The sequence below is a fragment of the Haliotis cracherodii genome, unplaced genomic scaffold, assembly GCF_022045235.1.
Source record: "Haliotis cracherodii isolate W230 unplaced genomic scaffold, xgHalCrac1.p SCAF_19, whole genome shotgun sequence".
Classification (NCBI taxonomy): domain Eukaryota; kingdom Metazoa; phylum Mollusca; class Gastropoda; order Lepetellida; family Haliotidae; genus Haliotis; species Haliotis cracherodii.
Genome location: NW_027266274.1, coordinates 10,229,516 through 10,249,545, shown reverse-complemented (window position 1 = coordinate 10,249,545; position 20,030 = coordinate 10,229,516). Strand labels below are relative to the sequence as shown.

Below are 20,030 nucleotides of genomic sequence, written 5' to 3'. Positions count from 1 at the left end.
TGGAATGGCTAATAGGTGTCTAGATTGTATGGATTCAGTCGTTAAACCCGTAACTATCGTTCGGAGTTAAGTTTTCAAGGTTGCATGATAAGAAATCACATTCCGACTGTCACTTTCATGATCTGGTAAGTGATGCTCTGATTGGTCGGATGAAAGGTTGTTCTGACGTGACCTCTAATTGGATGTCCTCAGATCTTTGTTTAGCGGTAGCGAGAACTGAGGTCTGATTTTAATGAGATTGGGATATTTGTATATGTCACACACATCTATGTGATATTGATAACAGTGTCAACAATCATAACACAACCGACGCTGTAAATGTCATCGCTGATGACAATGATAAACATTTCCTAACGATTTGGGGTCAGGTTTCAAGTACATCATCCTTGTCGTGAACCCCGGCTAAAGCGGAATCGTATGATCATGCTCCGTGGTCTGGCGATTTTTTATTTCTGTTCAATTTTATCTCGTCACAAATATCCAGATATGCTGGCATGTTAAAATAGCATCTATTCATATCCATATGCAACTATTATATTACAATTTCATAATCATAATTACACTATTATCTGGTCAACTGATAAGAGTGTCGTAAAATTATATCCTCAGCTCCCCATGAAGTATACAACCCATGTTCCCTCTGACTCTTTACTATAGTGTGTCCTCGGCATGTGTGGTCGGAAAGCAGCAGCAAGATTCCAGAGTGGAGGCACCAACTTGATGCGGCCCGTGTCATCCGGCACTCAGACATATGACAGTCGTAAAGATGAATACCCCTTGACTCAACCTATGACGAAGGCAGATGCAACCTTACAGGTATGTATTTTCATTAACATTTAAATATGCTTATATCAGAACACGAGTGTCATTCTCATCATGTCAGCTGCATTGGAGATGCCGAGGATATGTACGACAAACGCAGGCCTCAACTATTCCACCCATTGGCTCGCATTTTCACTAACATATCAATACAGTAATGTCTGACCTTATGACTGGATACGTCTGTTTTTCTTATGTTAATTTTTTAACGTTAATTTGTGATTTTATCAGAACATGATTATTGTCATCTTGTCAACTGCATTGATAAGGGATAATGGATGTGAATGCCGAACGCAGGTTTGAACCAATTCAACCCGGCGAGTCAACCATTTCCGGAAATTATAGCTATACTTGCTGTTAGAACTCATATTATGTTATCGGATAAATGAATGTCATTCTTGATCCGGCGTAGCCACCCCTTTGCTTTTTTTGCACGGATACATTGTTCTTTACTTACGTTCCACGTACCATTTGCGAAAGAACGGGGTGTAAGAGTATGTCATGTTCTTTTGCATACGTGTACCGATCACCATCTACATTTTTCAAGGTTTTCATACTGGTTTTCAATATGATTACATATATACTCTTAAATGGCAAAACAATGTGTTTCTATGCTGTAAATTACAAACAAAATTCATCTCCTCATCTCGTCCACTATATGTATTTCGCTGCAATAAAATTGCATCACAATGGCTCTGCTACTGAAGCTGTTAGAAGTACTTTTGACACGTAAGACACTGCTCATTACTGTCTACAAACTGCAAAAGTTTGAAGGATGATATTGGATGATAACTGAAAATCTCACCCTCGTGTCTTTAGATATTAAACATATTAACACACTCGTTGATAGAAATGACAGATGGGTGAGATTCTCTCTATATATTTCAGACTTCAGGTCGGGTCCAGTTCGTTGCGGACATACCTCCTGCTCCACAGGAAGTGGCTGCATCATTCGTCATCAGCAGGGTTGGCAACGCCGAGATCGACACTGTAGATACATCTGTAGCCATGGTAGCCATTAATAAACTGAATTCAAATATATTCGTAAAATATCAATTATTTTCTTGAAGGACAAGTGTAGTTTTAAATCTGTTAAAAGTGATTAGTGTTTTCATTAACTTTGTATTAAGATCTGGAAAATATTTGCATTATTAATGTATAAGAGCAGTTCTGTTTTTCCTTCCAAAATATTGTTTTATCGTTCTTGCTACGGACCTTTAAATAGTGAGCTGTCTTCATGAATGATGTTGGTAATGTGTGTCATGAAAAACACATGGATTCCAATTGTCTGGCCATGCACAGTACCAATATTCCCCTATAGATCTGACAGAACACAATAGCTTCTATCTGTGTGTGAAAGTGTTAAAAGATGGTATGAGTCGATGTTGTAACACTCTTATGATCAGTACTGACAATCCTAGCAAAATGCCCAAAGCAGGTGAGAACGATAATTGATACACAGAAGAGTGGCCAACTTGCATGATCAACTCGATCAGATGGCATTTAGACGGGAAGCATTTGGATAGCACATGCATGTACTAAGGTTAATAAGGTCGACCAATCGTTAGTCTCCATCATGAAATAATAGTTTCTTTACATTTCTGTGATAAGTTAAAGTTGATTGTGGGTAGTGTCCGTCCATCTTGCTAATGATGAAACGTCGGTTACGTAGTCAATGTTACTATGACATAAACCATTGCGCTGTGCAACGTTCACCTGGATTTGGGTTCCAACAAACTACGACCTGCACTGGTTAGACTTTTCATCAAGTCAGTTTCTGCTAAAAGCAATGTATATATTCCTCATATAACCTCTTTCTTTTGAAAAGGACCATTTTACAAAAGCAAAGCAGTTTGAATGAAAGCATGAATCAAAGTGCAAAATTTTACTTACAGTGCTGTCTAAATAAGTGAATGAGAATAAATGATTTTAATCCCGCTTTGAACACTATTTCTGCTCTATCACAGTTGTGAGCTTAATGTTTGGGGAGGTCAAAGTGCTGATGGTTCCCACGGGTCCTGAAGGTGCCAGTAAATGAGGAATCACTGATCACAATCAGGCCAAATTTTAAATTTGAATCCACATCAGCGGATCATGGTGTTCAAGTGATTCTGTTCTGCAATGTTTATAAATAGTTCTTAATCACAATAAATAATTGGACATGGATCCAGAAAATGAGGAATGACAAAAAAAGAAATAATTCGTTGTATGCAGCCTGATACTTAATCATACTGTCTTTGTTTCCACAGTCCTATCCGGGAGCGCTCAAGTATATATCTGCAGCAGATATACCGACCGGAGGACTGAACAATTTCAGAGAAGCCACCGCCCTTGCTGCTGAGGAGGTACTGACAAGAAGAATATGTACACTCGATGTTGTTCACCTCTATTTAACTACTGTCTTTGTTTGCATTGATTGTATTTTGCTTCCATCCTCTGTGATATGTTCTGTCGTTTCAATCAAACATACTAAATAACTACACAGCCTACATGTTCTTTAAATCTTATGAAAGGACATTGGGAAGCATTACTTAAGGTTCAAATTTCAATGTTGTCAATCATCCATACTGGAATGCATATGCGATTTACCACGGTATGGTAAATGCAACTCTAACATTACAAAACAATCAAATTAAAACACAATACAATCAATATAGGGACCTTCAAAATAATGCTTTTGAAACCATAGTTAGTTGTCGACATAAACATGTGTTATTGGTACCCATATGGGATTACAATTTGATTTCTTATTATAACGGAACATTATATCCGATTGAGTCATATGTGAAGTGAACTGCACATACGGTGGACATTAATCAACGTTGTCATTAGTTGTCCACTGTGTGGCTGAAAGATTATGCATTTATTTGGAAATTAGTTACAGCTGTTAAAATTTGTGTCTCAATCCCTTTCATTTTGCCAGCTGTTCTGCAGTGGACGGGTTCTGTACAGTGGACAGCCAATCGGTCTTATCGTGGCAGGTAGAGAACCTTTACACGACCACAGTATATGGACTATATCATCCTCTAGCTGTTATTTATCTGGAATAGTGATGTGTTAATCATCAAAGAGATAAAACAAAGCATAATGTGTATTTGATTGCTATAGTTTCAAAAGCTTTGAACTATCTTGCTCTGAATAAAACAACTAATACCTGGTATCACTGTACATACATGTTCATGAACAAACATACATATAAAATGATTTTAGTTAATTCATCAGTTGTCAAACCAGGCATATTTATCTCGTCATGTTAATGAGGTTTGTTTATCCTCATTGTGACCTCATTGTATGTTTTACCTGCGTGCATTTCCATGACGATCAGACATGTTTATGTATGGTATGACTCCAAATTGTTTTGGTTCGTGTCCCTCATGACTGGAACAAATCAATATTTATATCATCCAGGTAACAATACACTCTTGGCCATGTTGCCTTTTACCTGCATGATAGCAATCGATCAGAACAGCTAGGGCGGTTCACAGACTACCGTAATGATATGATTGACAGGTGCGTGAACGCTGAAATGGTTACGTTCTTTATCTCTGAAAAAATATATTTAGTCAAAATCTATCTTTGTCAAGTAAATCAGCACCCAACCAAACAAACAAAACAAACGAATTTGAAACATTTGTCTCGAAACATTAATTCTTGAAGTTAATATGTGTCAGAATTTTTTAGGAATTGACTTCAATATGTTTTGCGTTATGAAGGTATAGACTCAAAAATCTCTGTGCAAGCTGTGTTAATTCACGTATATTTATAACTCCATAATAAGTCAATAAGTCAATTCTTATAAATAAATACGTCCAAAATAATAACTTCACAGACTGCTTATTTCTTCATTAACATATAAAAACGGTATAGACAATACGAAATTAGTGACATAGCTTAGCACAAGCCCCACCCTTTCTGTTATCAGCCAATCAGGAAAAAGAAGTCCATTAGCGGGCGTGGCCTATCTTTTTTCGGTTTATGGAAACATTAACACTAAGAATTTTGCTTGGTTAACAAATCAAATTTCACTTGCACTTTATCTATTTTCAGTGGACAAACTATCAGCGGACACAGCAGCCAGCATGGTGAAAGTTACCTACAAGAACGTCCAGCCTCCCATCATTACATTGGAAGATGCCATTCAGAAGAAATCCATATTTCCAAATGTTGCCCAAGAGCTAAAAGTTGGCGATGCTGCAGGTGCCCAATTATTCTGTAGATATCGGTTTCAGTACATCAAGCTGAATCTTGTTATAAATATTTTTAAAGTGACCAGTCATATAGTTTCACTGATTTTATTATGTAAGCCTGGTAAACAAGTCACTGAACAGACAACGGAAAATGTTGAAATTGTTGTTGTTTTCAGGTGCAATAGCGGGATCTGACAAACAGATAACTGGCACCATCAAGATAAAACATCAGTACCATTTCCACCTGGAAACACAGGTCAGTCAGATACCTAGAGATCACATGAGTACTAATGTCATGGCGAGATGTATGTTTATATGTATGGATTGGTTGTGTTTTTGGATTGTTGTTTTACGCCGCACTCAGTCCATTCATGTCAAGAGGGGCCACCAGTGATGAGCTTCACATTTTGTATTGATGTGAAAAAAGCCAAAGATTAACCAGTCTCGATTATCCTACCAAACAGATTCCAATGGGCGTAAAAAGCAAAATAGCGGTGAAAATTATATGAATATAGTTCTGAAAATCAGTGATGACACAAGGTGTTCGCGAAAACAGTAAAGCACGATATTGCATGTACATGTTGCAGTATCTCAACTGGTTCAGGATATGATCTGGTAATGTGTAGTTGTGTGGGATATCCACTTGACACGTGTTTCTAGTTATACATATCCCATGTCCAATTCAGCCTAGAAAAGTCATTAATGTTCTTACCCTTTTATTATAAGTTTATCTAGTTGTCATCGGGTGAGATATCCGTAAAGCTTTAGTTTATATGTTTGGTTAGAATATGTGTACATGACTAGTTACATTACTTTAGGTTAATCATTCTAAAGATATATAGTTTCAGGATTTTATAGGTGCGCATGTGGCCCCCACTTTTTTTACTCGATCAATGTTGTAGTACGCTTCTTACTTAATCAATGTCGTAGTTACGGTTCATATTGAATCAGTGACGTAGTTGCGTTTCCTCCTTACTCGGTGACGTAGTTACGGTTCATCCGTAATCAATGACGTAGTTACGTGTCCTACTTAATCAATGACGTAGTCACGGTTCATACTTAATACATGACGTAGTTACGTTTCCTGCTTTACTAATGGCGTAGTTACGGTTCCTACTTTTGCTGTGGCGTTGTTACGTTTCCTTCTTAATCAATGGCGTTGTTACGTTTTCTACTTTATCATCCTTGTATGTCCCGAAAAGGTTATGTATAATTACACTGTGTTAGGTGTAAAATATCCTTGCATAATGCACTGTGTTAGATGTAATACATTATTGCATGGACTGTGTTGGCTATGCATAATACACTGTGTAACATTTCCTTGCATGTCAGGCACAGGCTATGCATAATGTACGTGTTACATGTCCTTGCCTGGCTGGTATAGGTGTAACATTTATCTACTTCCCAGTTCTGCCTGTGCTACCCAGCTGAGGATGGGGTGGGAGTACATCTCTACTCGGCCACACAGTGGTCAGACCTTGTCCAACAGTCCGTAGCCAGAGTACTTAACATCACGGAAAGCAGGTACCTGTGATTATTGGTTGTTTAACGTCACACTTATAAATAATCTAGCAATATGACGGTGGTCCGTACATACTCGAGGCTGGACCAAACAACTAGTGATTGATATTATGAGCAACGTTCCACCCCGACAGGATGCTTTGACATACAATGAACCAGGCCACTGTGCTGACCGTCATAGTTCCATAATCACACATGTACAGACAGAAAACTGAGATCGTATCCTACCCATTGGCAATTTAGTCAGGTTTGCTCTAAACATGTTAGGCATAGAGCAATCAAATCTCTTTAAGCAAAGGAGGTTACCCTTTGTCCAAACAGCGTATAATTACAGAAAGAGAAGCACACCAATAAAACATGAATGTTCACTCTATTGTTCCACTGTAAATATGCTTAAATGGGGCATGTGTTCACATTTTATAGCGTAAGTGTGAAGGTCAAGCGTCTTGGAGGATCTTTTGGAGGTCGGATAACACGAGCGAACATGACAGCGTGTGCCGCTGCTCTCGCCACGCACGTCATGAAAAGGTGAGTTGAATGCCTGACAACTTGAATAAAGGAGGAATACTGCTTTTCTGGTATCTAAGGTATTCTGTATCTCTGTGTGCGTGTGTCTGTTTGTCTGGGTGTGTCTGTGTGGTCTGTGTCTGTGTGTCTGAGTGTGTATGTGTCTGTGTTTGTCTGCGTGTCTCTGTTTGTCTGCGTGTCTTTGTTTGTCTGCGTGTCTTTGTCTCTGTGTTTGTGTGTCTGTGTCTGTGTATGTATGTGTGTGTCTGGCTGCGTGTGTCTGTGTCTCTGTGTCTGTGTGTGTCAATGTATGTGTGTATGTCTGTGTGTGTCTGCGTGTGTCTGTTTGTCTACGTGTCTGTGTGTGTGTGTGTCTGTCTGTCTGTGTGTCTGTGTCTCTATGTATGTCTGTGTGTGTCTGAGTGTGTCTGTTTGTGAGTATCAGTGCTTGTGGGTGTCTGTGTATGTCTCTCTGTGTATGTTCAATATATTAATGCAACACGAAATTTTAAGTAATTTTTTGAATGTTTATGGTTAATGCCTGAGACAAAAGATTCCACTCGTGTCCTAATAACAGCGACGTTGAATTGTTATGTTTCAAACTTTCAGACCTGTCCGCCTGAATATGAATTTCCATACCAACATGAAGACAATTGGAAAACGTTATCCCTACCTGGCGAATTACACAGTAAGAGATAAATGAAAATGCCAGTGTCACGTTCCTCCATTCAACTAATGTAGACAAGAACAGGATCCGCTTAATTATCATCGGTCCAATTCTCGGTTCTGAAAGTACTTCAGTCACCTTTAGTCACCTCTCTTTGCTATAATGGCTTGAGATATGATACGCAGCTGCCGGGGTCACGGGTGGCCCAGTCGTCTGAAGCGCCGCGATTTGCCGTGCAGAGTTGCGTCCCTTGGGCACGCCAGAAACCTATGATTGTGGGTTCGAATCCCGGTTCGCCCCGATTATGTATCTAGCTTTGTTAGCACTATACCCGTGCTTGTGGGTTTCACCAAAGTTGTACACGTCTGAGGCCTGCATCACTTCGGGCTTTCCTCCCACATTAAGATGACACGCCGTGATATAACTGGAACACTGCTAAAAGCGGCGTTAAACCCAACCCACTCACTCGATCACTCACTCTGACAGCACCATGGTTGTGTGCTGCAAGTGATGCCATCATTATTTAGTATCTGTAACGAACATTTGTCTTTCCAAAAAACGTTTATCCCCGTGTTTAGTTCTAGGGCCCTTGTGTAAGTGAGTTAATGTGTGTTTAACGCCGCAGTCACCAATAAAGTATACACCCATGTTTGAACATGGTTAAATATGAGACAAACAATAAATCGTAATGTAGATGCATTAGATACGGGAATCATTGGTGTGATTTGGGTCTTACGCTTGCGGTGTTTCGGCCTTATATTTTCAGCCTAGTAACGTTTTGATAACGTTTATAATTTTGGGGTGAGATTCATATTTGAATTGCATACTTTCCTTTGCCCAGAGGTTTACATCATGGCGGAACTAGTGGTATTTATATGGTCACTGGATATTTTGTCCGTCTATGAATTCATATTCAGGAATGTTTGGAGCCATGTCAGGAATAAAAAACAGTTGTCTTTGATGATATTCCTGCCATTGTAAACATTGGGTTTTGAGTGGATTTGAATGCGTGATCCACCGCCTGTCAAGATATCCTTTGTGGCAAGATATATGAGACATGTTGTTATGATAGGAACAGTCTGCTGTTTATGATGTGGATGACTTGGAGCGATGTCTTATCACTCACTCCGTATCATTTCTCTGTAGACCGACTAAGCGATCTAGTGGTAAAGCGTCCGCCCGGAGAGCGGAAGGTCCGGGGTCGATCCCCGGCCGCGTCATACCAAAAGACGTTAAAAGATGGTACTTGTTGTTACCTGTCTGGCGCTAGGCATTAAGGGGCTAAAACAAGGACTGGTCGGCTCGGAGTCAGTATACTATGTCTGAGTGGGGTATTCATGTTAAACTGTATGCGGCATGGTATCTCAGTGAGCTAGCACTATAAATCGGCATCAGTCCGGACTAGTACAAGCAGCCACACACAAACACACACACTTACATGCACGTCGCTATATAAGAGCAATAATCTTGGACGCGACGTTAAACCCCACCCCACCTCACCTCATTTCTTTGTATCCAGATCGGGGTCAACAATGATGGGAAACTTAATGGCATCCAGCTTACAGCCCATGCTGACTGTGGAATATCACCCAATGACTGTTACTTTTCTGAATTTCCTGGACATATGGACAACGGTGATACATGAGCACATTCATAATTTTAAGAAATAATTTTTGTTTCAATTTGTAATGTCGCTGTATCCTTTATGTAGTTATTTGGCTGAAAAACCAAAATAGAACTTACCTATGGATACTTTAGCATTTAATGGTATGTGATACTTCTTTGGGGTATATTCATACATCATTTGTGACACAAATGATTAAATGATTGATACATTTCAGATTATTTTAAGAGTAATTATTACCGTGCAGATTGGTCTGTCGTTTAACATTTAAGAGTAAGTTATTATCCTTAGGTTGTTTAAGGTGATTTCAACAAGGCACTGCGTATTGTGCACACTGGTGTCCAATCTTTTCAGCATACTACTGTCCAGCATGGGATTTCACACCTATAGCCCTACAGACCAATCTCCCAGCTAACACATATTGCAGGGGGCCAGGTAATAGCCATTCATGATCATAACACATATGTAGACATGATTCCAGTTTAAACATCTGGGACTTTCAGCTGGTTGTTGGTTGGTTTGTTGTTTAACGCCGCACTCAGCAATACTCCAGCTATATGACGGCGGTCTGTAAATAATCGAGTCTGGACCAAACAATCCAGTGATTGACATCATGGGCATCGATCCACGCAATTGGGATTGATGACGTGCATCAACCAAGTCAGCGAGCCTGACCACCCGATCCCGTTAGTCACCTTTTATGACAAGCATAGTCACCTTTTAGGGCAAGCATGGGTGCTGAAGACCTATTCTACCCCGGAATTTTCACGGGTCACTTTCAGCTGGAATAGAAGTGATAAACGTTTATGCTGTTAATGCTACTATAATGATCTTTAATGGTTACATCATTCATTCATTCATTCAGTCAGTCAGTCAGTCATCACCGCTGACGGGGTTACTGGTGGCCCAGTCGTCTAAGGCGCCGCGATTCGCTGTGCAGAGTTGCGTCCCTTGGGCACGCCAGAAACCTATGATTCTGGATTCCGATTCGCCCCGATTATGTTTCTAGGTTTGTCAGCACCATACCCTTGCTCGTGGATTTCACCGAAGTGGTAAACGTCTAAGACCTGCATCACTTCGGACTTTCCTCCCACATTAAGCTGACACGCCGTGATATAACGAAATATCTGGTGGGACATTGCTTTCAGCAATTCATTTCATGCCAATCACAGTAATCCTGTTCTTTCGCGTGTTCATGAAAGAGTAACTATATATCCTCAGGATACAGATATTCTAATTGCAGCGTTGACCACTATTATAATGACCACAGCGTAAGCGTTGATAATGTGTCCAACGTATGGGTCATATTATGGAAGGAAGGTTACATACAAATTGCAGTATCTTTTAATGTTCCTCATGTCTTATTTCAGGATCCGTTCCATCAATTTTCATGATGGAAACGATGATGGATCACGCCGCCAAAGTCTTGAACATGGATCCGCTTACATTCAGGAAGCTGAACCTGTTCAACAAAGGCCAGGTGAGTTAATGTCAGGAAGTTCTTTCCCTCAACTACACTGCATGTGCTGCACCTGGCTGAAACAGTATGAAGAATAAAAGCGACAAAGCTCTTTCCATTTTCATAAATCTCCCCCAAAAACAAAGCCGATGGTACGATTCCGACATCATCATAAGCATGTGTAATGATTTACTTTTGTTTGTTTGTCTGTTGTTAAACGCCACACTCAGCAATATTCCAACTATATGACGGCGGCCCACCGGTGGCACCCGTCACAAACACATGCAAAGACATGTAAAGAAAACTCCTGAAAAAAACAAGGGAATATATGGTACAAGACGAAATAGGGAATAGCATCGAACATCATTCTTGTCATTGACCACATCTCGAAATGTCCCCCACAGGTCTTCCATAAAACTGTTTGTGTTTGAAAGCTTCACTGAGCCCTTGAAGGTTGTAACCTTGATCAAACAGCTTCTCAGCAAGAGTCGTATGAGGCTCTTTGAAATCTTGGTAGAAAGAGATTGCTCGATTGTACCTCAGAAGTTGTGAGGGGCGGTCGGGTAGCCTAGTGGTTAAAGCGTTCGCTCGTCACGCCGAAGACCCGGGTTCGAATCCCGACATGGGTACAATGTGTGAAGCCCATTTCTGGTGTTCCTCGACGTGATATTGCTGGAATATTGCTAAAAGCGGCGTTAAACCATACTCACTCTCACTCACTCTCTCAGAAGTTGTGAAATGTAGACACCAAGGGCTGGAGTTGCAGGAATATTGCTCGACATAAAGGGAAAGTTGAATATGGAACGTTGAAGTCATCCCTCTTGTCATAGAGTCCTGTGGGGAGTGTTTTGTCACTCTGAATCTCTATTCATAGATTTAAATATGAAACAGGTGAGACCCCTGGTCTGGTTTATTCCTAGTTCAGGTTGGTAAATCAGTGGAATGGAATTTGCCATTTATGGTTATTGAGCAATATCAGATAATCGATATACCTGAAGCTTAAGTTGAACTTCTTGGCCAAATTACATTATTTCGTCTTCGCCAATCCGAACAGAAATTGCGATTCATGTGTATAATGAAACAGATCAGCAAGACAAAGAGCACAATTGATGCATGGGGATGGATACTTCTTGCCAAATGTCCTACCCAAACAATTAGGACGTCCAGCATTTCATATATTGTCTTTTCGTAGTTTTGGCATTTGCTTTATTTTTTGGCAAACTGGCCTGAACATCTGAAGATAGATACGTAACTGTATCTATTGTCACCACGTTTTGTAACAAAAGCGCCATGGATCAAGGAAGGAAATTTTTCTTTAAGTTCGTCATGTTAGTTAGTGGCGTTCAAAGTTCATCCTGAGTCATTGAGTCATTGACAATCCACATGGTATCAATTCCACTTGTCGCAAATACATTTTGTGAATATAAAAAAAAAATCCTTCCTTGATTGTATTAAGGATTGTAGTTAATCGTTGAAACAGGGTTTGGTGTACATTTGCTGGAACCTGCAATATATCCCTCTGTGTACAGATTGTTATAGAGCTTTGGAATCCAGTACAAATGAGGATTGGGCCAATCTTCAGGTTTTAGAGTCAAGTCAAAAATTTATAATTCTGATGCATGGTTTGGGCAAGTTTCTTCCTCAGTACATACTGGCCTTAGATATGGCATTATTTTATATGTCACTTATGCCAAGTTCTTTGATCAAACAATTAATGCAATCATGCTTACGTGTAAGATCCGAGGTGAAAACTTTGAAAAGTTGTTTTCAATTAAAACTGTACAAAGTAGCCGAAGTTTGTTTTTGTTCTTCCTCAGACAACTGTCAATGGAAGGGTTCTGACGTACTGCAACATCAAGGCTATTGTGGCTCAGCTGGAGGCGTGGGCCGATGTCAAGGCCAGAAAACAACAGGTGGCAGCATTCAACCAGGTAAATATACTTTTATTTTGTTTTACTCTGAAGAATGTTTGATTATTGAAATATCGAATCAGCTTCAAAACTTCACTTTATCATAGTCAAAAACGATTAGAAGTGCATCTGCTCCTGAGGCTATTACACTTTTTTGTGTTAATATTGCTGATAATGGTGATCCCAAAGTGAAAGATGTAACCCCCAAATCGGTGTTCAGAACTGAATCGTGAAATTTGTGAAATCATCACGTCTCCCTCGTCTTGAGCCTATGTCATCAACAAAACTACTCGAACGATAAAGCTGTCAACAACTGAGGGAGGTACCTGTAAGTCACACACCCCAATATTTGAGGAGCGTTTCAGCCATTTGCTGCCACTGATAGACTCAACAAATAAACTTACAACAATCTCTACTTCAACATAACAGTTACAAACATAAGAAAGGTTGGTTGGTTGGTTTGTTTGTTTGTTGTTTAACGCCACACTCAGCAATATTCCAGCTATATGAAGGCGGTCTGTAAATAATCGAGTCTGGACCAGACAATCCAGTGATTTACATCATGAGCATCGATCCACGCAATTTGGATCGATGACATGCATGAACCAAGTCAGCGAGCCTGACCAACCGATCCCGTTAGTCACCTTTTACGGCAAGCATTGGTTGCTGAAGACCTATTCTAACCCGGAATCTTCACATAAAAAAGGAAGGATGAAAAAAGAGAAGAATATTTTACTCTTGACAGTGTTACATGGTTCATAAGTCAGCACAGTTGTCTATTAAACTATGCAAGGTTCAAATGCTATTCCAAATAGCTACGTGATATATTGTTCTGCAAACACCTCCACCTATCAGAAAATATCAGAGACAAAAAAAACTTGTGCATATAATTGTTTTCTTTCACTCCACAATTTGATTTCTAGGCAAACCGATGGAAGAAGAAGGGCATTGCGGTGATGCCTATCCGATGGAACGTGGACTATAAGCAGGAAACGTTCAACGTCTACCTGACTGTCTACCACGGGGATGGTTCCGTGGCCCTCTCCATCGGTGGCGTGGAAATGGGACAGGGAATAAACATAAAGGTTGTTCAGTTAATGACAAAAAAACACAGTCATTCATATACGCATCTCAGAGATATACAATAACATATAAGAGCTACAATGCCATATTTATCAGAATTCGTAGGTCACCAGTATGTTTGCTTGTATGCTTGTTTGTTGTTTAACACCGTGCTCAGCAATATTCAAGCTTTATGTGAATAATCGAGTCTGGACCAGACAATCCAGTCATTGGCATCATGAGCATCGATCCACGCAATTGGGAAACGATGACATGCATCAACCAAGTCAGAAAGCCTGACCATCCGATCCCGTTAGTCGCCTCTTATGACAAGCATGGGTTGCTGTTATATTGTTATATATTTGTTGAACTGTTACTTTTGAATGTATGTTATACTGTTGTACATATATTACAGACCCTTGAAGATTCGGGGTAGAATAGGTCTTCAGTAACCCATGCTAGCCGTAAAAGGCGACTATAGCTGAAATATGTGCGGCGTTAAACAACAAACCAACCAAGTAACATATATTATACTGTTATATATTACTTTTACTCGAACAGTTTATAACTAAAGTTGAATACACAAGGATTTAAATACTTGAAATTGCTTACAGATGATGCAAGTATGTGCCTTTGAGCTGGGTATCCCAATGGACACTATCAAGGTTAAAGCAACCAACACCTTGTCCGACTCTAATTCGTTCACTACTGGAGGCAGCATCACGACCGAAATAAATGCATTGGTAAGATGTACCATAATAGAGAATGTATCTTTATACTGACCGGGATTTTAGAACGTGCAGTTGTGTTAGTTTTCGGTTAAGGTGTTGTGCTCATTGTTTCTTACTGTGGTTCGTCGGAATTGTGCAAGCAGCTTGTTATGCTACATGTATTGGTGGTTGAACGGAAGGTCCGGGGTTGTTCGATCCTCGGCCGCGTCATACCAAAAGACGTTAAAAGATGGTACTTGTTGTCACACTGTCCGGCGCTTGGCTTTTAGGGGCTGAAACAAGGACTGGTCGGCTCGGAGTCAGTTTAATGTGTCTGAGTGGGATATTTATGTTAAACTGCGGCATGGTATCTCAGTGAGCCAGCTCTACAAATTGGCATCAGTCCGGACTAGTACAAGCAGCCACACACGCACGCACGCACGCACGCACGCGTGCATGCACGTCGCTATATAAGCGTAATTATCTTGGACGCCACTCCTTTAAGCAGCTGCCAAAGACAAACTTTGCTTTGACTTTCTTGAATCTCTTACACTTGATCTTTGTTTCACTGAGGTTGCATACCATATTAAACATGTGTTGCACGTTTGCGTTTTACGTATTCACTCAATCATTATCTCAACTGGCTGGCAAATAACGATGTTGTCAAGCTTTCGAATATTTTCTTAAAGGGGGTCGTGCAGTGTTGTCAACAGCTGAAGGCTCGGATGGCTCCGGTCAAAGCCAAGATGGTCAACCCTACCTGGCAACAGCTTGCTGCTCAGTGCTACAAACAAGGGGTGGATCTGTCCGCCAGCAGCTCGTAAGTATGCCATTCACATTAAGATATGCATAAGGCTTTTCCATAGTCGTTGTGATGGTACCCTTGTGATATAGATGCCGACAGCGACGCACAAGACAGGATTATTCATAGTCGTCATAATGGTGACATAGAAAAACACAAGGCAAGATGCTTCATAGTTATCAAAAGGGTGCTGATAACAATAAGGCGCACAAAACAAGATGCTTCATAGCAAAGTTTTCCTCACTAGTGTTAATATCGACGATGAAATTCCTATATTATATATGAACATAAGGATGAATTAATACATATTGCTCTTTTGCGCCGCATCAGCAGGACGTAAGGATGGCGGTACTGGTTGGTTGTGCTTGGGTAGTTCCAATCATTAGTTTTTTACAGGGAGCTAGATCGGTACGATACTTGAAAATGTGTCATATAACTCTGGGAGATCTAATGTGCTTCATACAGAGTCAAAAGTAGGGAGTTGAACCCGGGTCTTGGGCGTTATGAGGCATTATCTTTTTACACGAGGTCATTTACGGTTCAAGAAATCTCTAGACGCGTTACATTGATTTCATCTTTTTCAGAACCTTTCCAACAGGAGATTTCAGTAATTACAACATTTACGGTGCCACGTGCACTGAAGTTGAAGTAGACATCCTGACCGGGGAGAACCAGATTAACAGAGTGGACCTTCTGTATGACTGTGGAGAGAGGTGAGACAACAGAGTGGACCTTCTGTGTATATATATTCTGTGTATATACTGTATTAAAAAGCATTTTCCTTAGTGGTGGCAGTTGAAGGTCTTGGGCCATCTTCGAGGCTTTCTCTTCCCCTCTTCTCCACGTTTGCGAAAGAAGGATAATCAAACCCTTAAGTGCGTGGGTGGCTATTGGAGCCCTTTTATTTAGAGATACTTGAAGACAGCACAGTAGCCAGTTTTGTCCATTCTCATGAACAGAGATACTAGCCATTTTGATTCCTGCAGAAAAATGCTATCTGGTTCTGTATTTGCTTCACATGCAAGCTGTTAGCACGGAAAGTAGTGTACTTGATACAGGTTAACTGTGAAGACTGTACATCATTCGTAGTTGGGTTCAGAACGTTTCAGCAACCCCTCATACAATGGCGTGCGGCAACAAAGGTGATGCGTAAAGGTGGAAAGATTATGGCTATTGCGTGTAATTTCGATCAGTTTGAAAGTAGAAGAGTGTGTTGTTGAGGTATGTGTTGTGATATATGGAGGACCAATGTTTTATTATTGGCCAAAAGCTGCCAGACCTTTTGACTGGGCGTTGACTGAAGGCATGGTTGGATTTTCACGAACTATTTTATTCATGTATGCTCCAGAGCAAATTTGTTTACCAGACACTACTACTACTTGCTTACTATATTTTCTTTCCATTGTTCATTCAGTATGAACCCGGATATTGACATCGGCCAACTTGAAGGTGGTTTTGTGATGGGCGTGGGATATTGGCTGACCGAACAGATGCTCTTTGACCCACAGACTGGCACCGCCCTGACGGATGGCACATGGGTAAGTATAATAATATCAGGAGATCAGCTGAACCGACTGCAGAAGTTACAGAATAGAGCTGCCAGAATAGCAACAAGAACACACCTTCGGTATCTATATGTTTATGGGTGATAGAATATCCCTGGTCATTGACTGGTTTCATTGAATATTTACGTGATGTATACAATTCTGTTTTCATTTGGATAACATAGACCAGAACACCTGTATTTCTTGAATGCATGTCCAGCAAAGTGACACGGGGCACAGATGTATCTTAACAATATGCCATAATACAGCCACCAAGAGCTCCGTTCAAGAACGGCCTTGACGAAGGAACTGTGTAACGCAGTGCATAACAATGTTACACAACTTAGTATTTGTTTTGCGAGAAAACTTTCCCTCAAGATATGGTCATGGTGACATGTGCAAAATGCGTTTATGTTGCGGCACATATATCTTTGAAAATATATGATAATTGCTTTTTCCGGCACAATTTATATTTCAAACATTGTAGGTGGTATGTAGTTGCAAATTCGTTTCTTAACCCAGTCTTAATTAAACCAATACACCTTTACACTCAATTATCTACCAACCGATTGCTTTTTAAAACTATTGCAGGAATAATAAATGGCTTAATAGACACATTGAAATTTAGCAAAAGCTTCTTTGTATTTTCAATTCAAACTCAGAATACTTTCTTCTGCCCCTCAGTTTATGTCCTGTTTGATGTATGATTCATAACTTTCTAATGAACCATGAAATGTGCAGATTCGGAGCAAATAGAAAACATCTGCCCATGTTGATTTTTGCAAACTCCAAAAAAAGTGAGATGCCTGTTGCTAGATTTTTAAAATTGCAACATTATACTGGAGTGTTGGTCTGCCAGTATTGGACGAATATGTACATATGCATGTATCTACAACGTTGCTCCGCTTGGTCAAGGGCAGTCAAGCCAGCGCATTACTATGTTTTTCTGTACAGGAATACAAGCCTCCAATGGGAAAGGACATTCCTATTGACTTCCGGATCCAGTTCCTGAAGAATGCACCCAACCCACGTGGAGTTCTGAGATCAAAAGGTAATGACAGCCACTGTAGCAGCCCTTACAATGTCAGCATATGAAAGTGCAGCTCATGTTACCACTGATTAAATATGCATTATAATATATATTATATTACCTTTTCAATTTCCCAAATACAGCAGTTTCAAAAGAAGTCGAGCATTTTCTCCTATGGTACTACTTGATATTTGATGCCAGCATTTCCCGTTGGTATTTCATAGTTAACAGTAAATTGTTGTGTTTCAGCTGTGGGTGAACCACCCGTGTGTTTGTCTGCATCAGTCTTGTTTGCTGTGAAACACGCCATCGAGGCTGCCAGAAAGGACATTTCCAAGGACACATTCTTCCCCCTCGGTATTAATGTTGTGTCATGATAAAATTTAAAGAAATATATTTTACTGTCAGACAATAATATCTTTAAAAAGAGTAAAACTATTTATTTTTTAATGAATCCATTCATCCAAAGTCACTTTCACGTTTGAAATGTGCACATATCTTTCAAAAGAGGACTGATTCATAACGTACTAATCATTGCATTGTGTGACATAAAGTCTGGCTGATCGAATCCCGATTGTTATATTAACCAGCAGTATTTTCAGTTTTTGTGTTCCCTTAAAACGAAGACAAGGGATTTCTGAAAGTTTTGTTATCTTTAACGGCATGATAAATACTGTTATAAGACAACCGTTATCCTTTAACGTTATAGTTTCGGTCCAGTGAATGTTCGTCGTTGTTAGACTGCTTACGTGGTTCATGATATGATTCGTACACAAATAAAAAAGCGTCAACGCCAGAGTGTGATCAATCTCGATTAAATGCCGAAACACATTTCATTGGACTTAAAAGGCAACATGGTGATAAAATCATGTAAATGGATTACTGAAAATCAGTGATGACACCAGATACAAAACAATGATCAATTCTACCTGAACTACGTTTTCAAGTAGATAGAACTACATGTGACGGATGTTGTCATTAATTAATACATTTTAATCAGTGATATATAGTTCATTAAGTTTGATGTATTTCATTGCTCTATTTGTCATCAGGTATGTGAAGTTAAAACCCCATTATGGGCAGAATGACATGATTCTCTCATGAGTTGATGCATCCACAACACAATCGAATAAATAATAAATTACTATGTTTCAGACGGCCCAGCAACAGTGGAGATGATTCAGACAGCCTGTCAACTTGACAGCTCCCAGTTGGGGTATGGGACCTAGGTCAACTAGATTCTGCCCAGAAGTGTTGTGGAACATAGATCAGTGGTGGAGATTAAAGAAATATGCAGCATTGAAATGCTGATTTCAAAATATACTTCGCGAAATTATACCTTGATACTGATCACAATCAAACTGCTGTTACAGTAATGCATTGAAAGTCAAAATCGCTATTACACGTGATAGCAAGATTCCTCATAAAGTAAATTTTACAATTTCCATGTCAGCATTTGTACAACACATACGTCTCCCACTCTCCTCCCCAACCAAAAAAAACACATCGACCTATATTACATTCATAAGAAAATTGGATCTTCCGCTCAGATTTATGTTTGCGGGTTTAATGTTTTATGACTGAATCAGATCTAGATCACTGAAGTGCTCTTACCATATGTAATCAAATGACGTAGACCAAACATGACAAAAATGATTCCTTCAGTGTAACGTTATGTATGCTACATGTGTCAATCAGGTCATTGTCATTGTTTATCAACGATATGTGTCTTGCGGGTTATATGTTTCAGAAAATCATAAGAAACAAATTTGTTTCTGTGGAGGTTACGTTTCAGCGGAGAGTATTTCCATATGTAATCGAATGTTGTTCACAACTTTAATGTAAAAGATTATTTTATTGACACGTACTATTTTCTATATACATGTGTTATAATCGACGAATGATTCCTGGACACTAACCAAACCATATCAAACTGTTTTGTTCAATAAAAAAGAACCCCTACCCTTCAATATTGACTGCTTGAGCCATGTTACCTGTTAACGTCAGAGTCGAATCAGTCTCAAATATTGCCGATATCAAATGCAATGGGCGTAAAAGGTAAGATTGTGAATGAAAATTATATACAGTAAACTACGGTTATAACGAACGTGAAGGTACTGCTAATTTTAGTTGGTTATAACCGTTGTTCGTTATAAACATATATGCAGCATAACTACAGAACATAGTT

General features: G+C 39.7%; 1 protein-coding gene across 1 annotated transcript in view; it reads left to right on the top strand.

Annotated features, from left to right (window-relative positions):
* LOC139466749 (xanthine dehydrogenase-like) overlaps positions 1–19,717 on the top strand; it is a 29,809-nt gene extending 10,092 nt beyond the window's left edge. Inside the window, exons 15-35 of the mRNA XM_071248413.1 lie at positions 658–816; positions 1,708–1,830; positions 3,069–3,164; positions 3,743–3,800; positions 4,867–5,016; positions 5,183–5,262; positions 6,415–6,530; positions 6,951–7,055; positions 7,644–7,722; positions 9,221–9,335; positions 9,680–9,760; positions 10,696–10,805; positions 12,602–12,715; positions 13,618–13,779; positions 14,371–14,499; positions 15,156–15,286; positions 15,853–15,981; positions 16,683–16,806; positions 17,767–17,863; positions 18,092–18,199; positions 18,998–19,717. Coding sequence (XP_071104514.1) covers positions 658–816; positions 1,708–1,830; positions 3,069–3,164; positions 3,743–3,800; positions 4,867–5,016; positions 5,183–5,262; positions 6,415–6,530; positions 6,951–7,055; positions 7,644–7,722; positions 9,221–9,335; positions 9,680–9,760; positions 10,696–10,805; positions 12,602–12,715; positions 13,618–13,779; positions 14,371–14,499; positions 15,156–15,286; positions 15,853–15,981; positions 16,683–16,806; positions 17,767–17,863; positions 18,092–18,199; positions 18,998–19,071 — 2,340 coding nt within the window. The 3' untranslated portion in view covers positions 19,072–19,717. The remainder of the gene's footprint in view (positions 1–657; positions 817–1,707; positions 1,831–3,068; positions 3,165–3,742; positions 3,801–4,866; positions 5,017–5,182; positions 5,263–6,414; positions 6,531–6,950; positions 7,056–7,643; positions 7,723–9,220; positions 9,336–9,679; positions 9,761–10,695; positions 10,806–12,601; positions 12,716–13,617; positions 13,780–14,370; positions 14,500–15,155; positions 15,287–15,852; positions 15,982–16,682; positions 16,807–17,766; positions 17,864–18,091; positions 18,200–18,997) is intronic.
* The last annotated feature ends 313 nt before the right edge of the window (positions 19,718–20,030 follow it).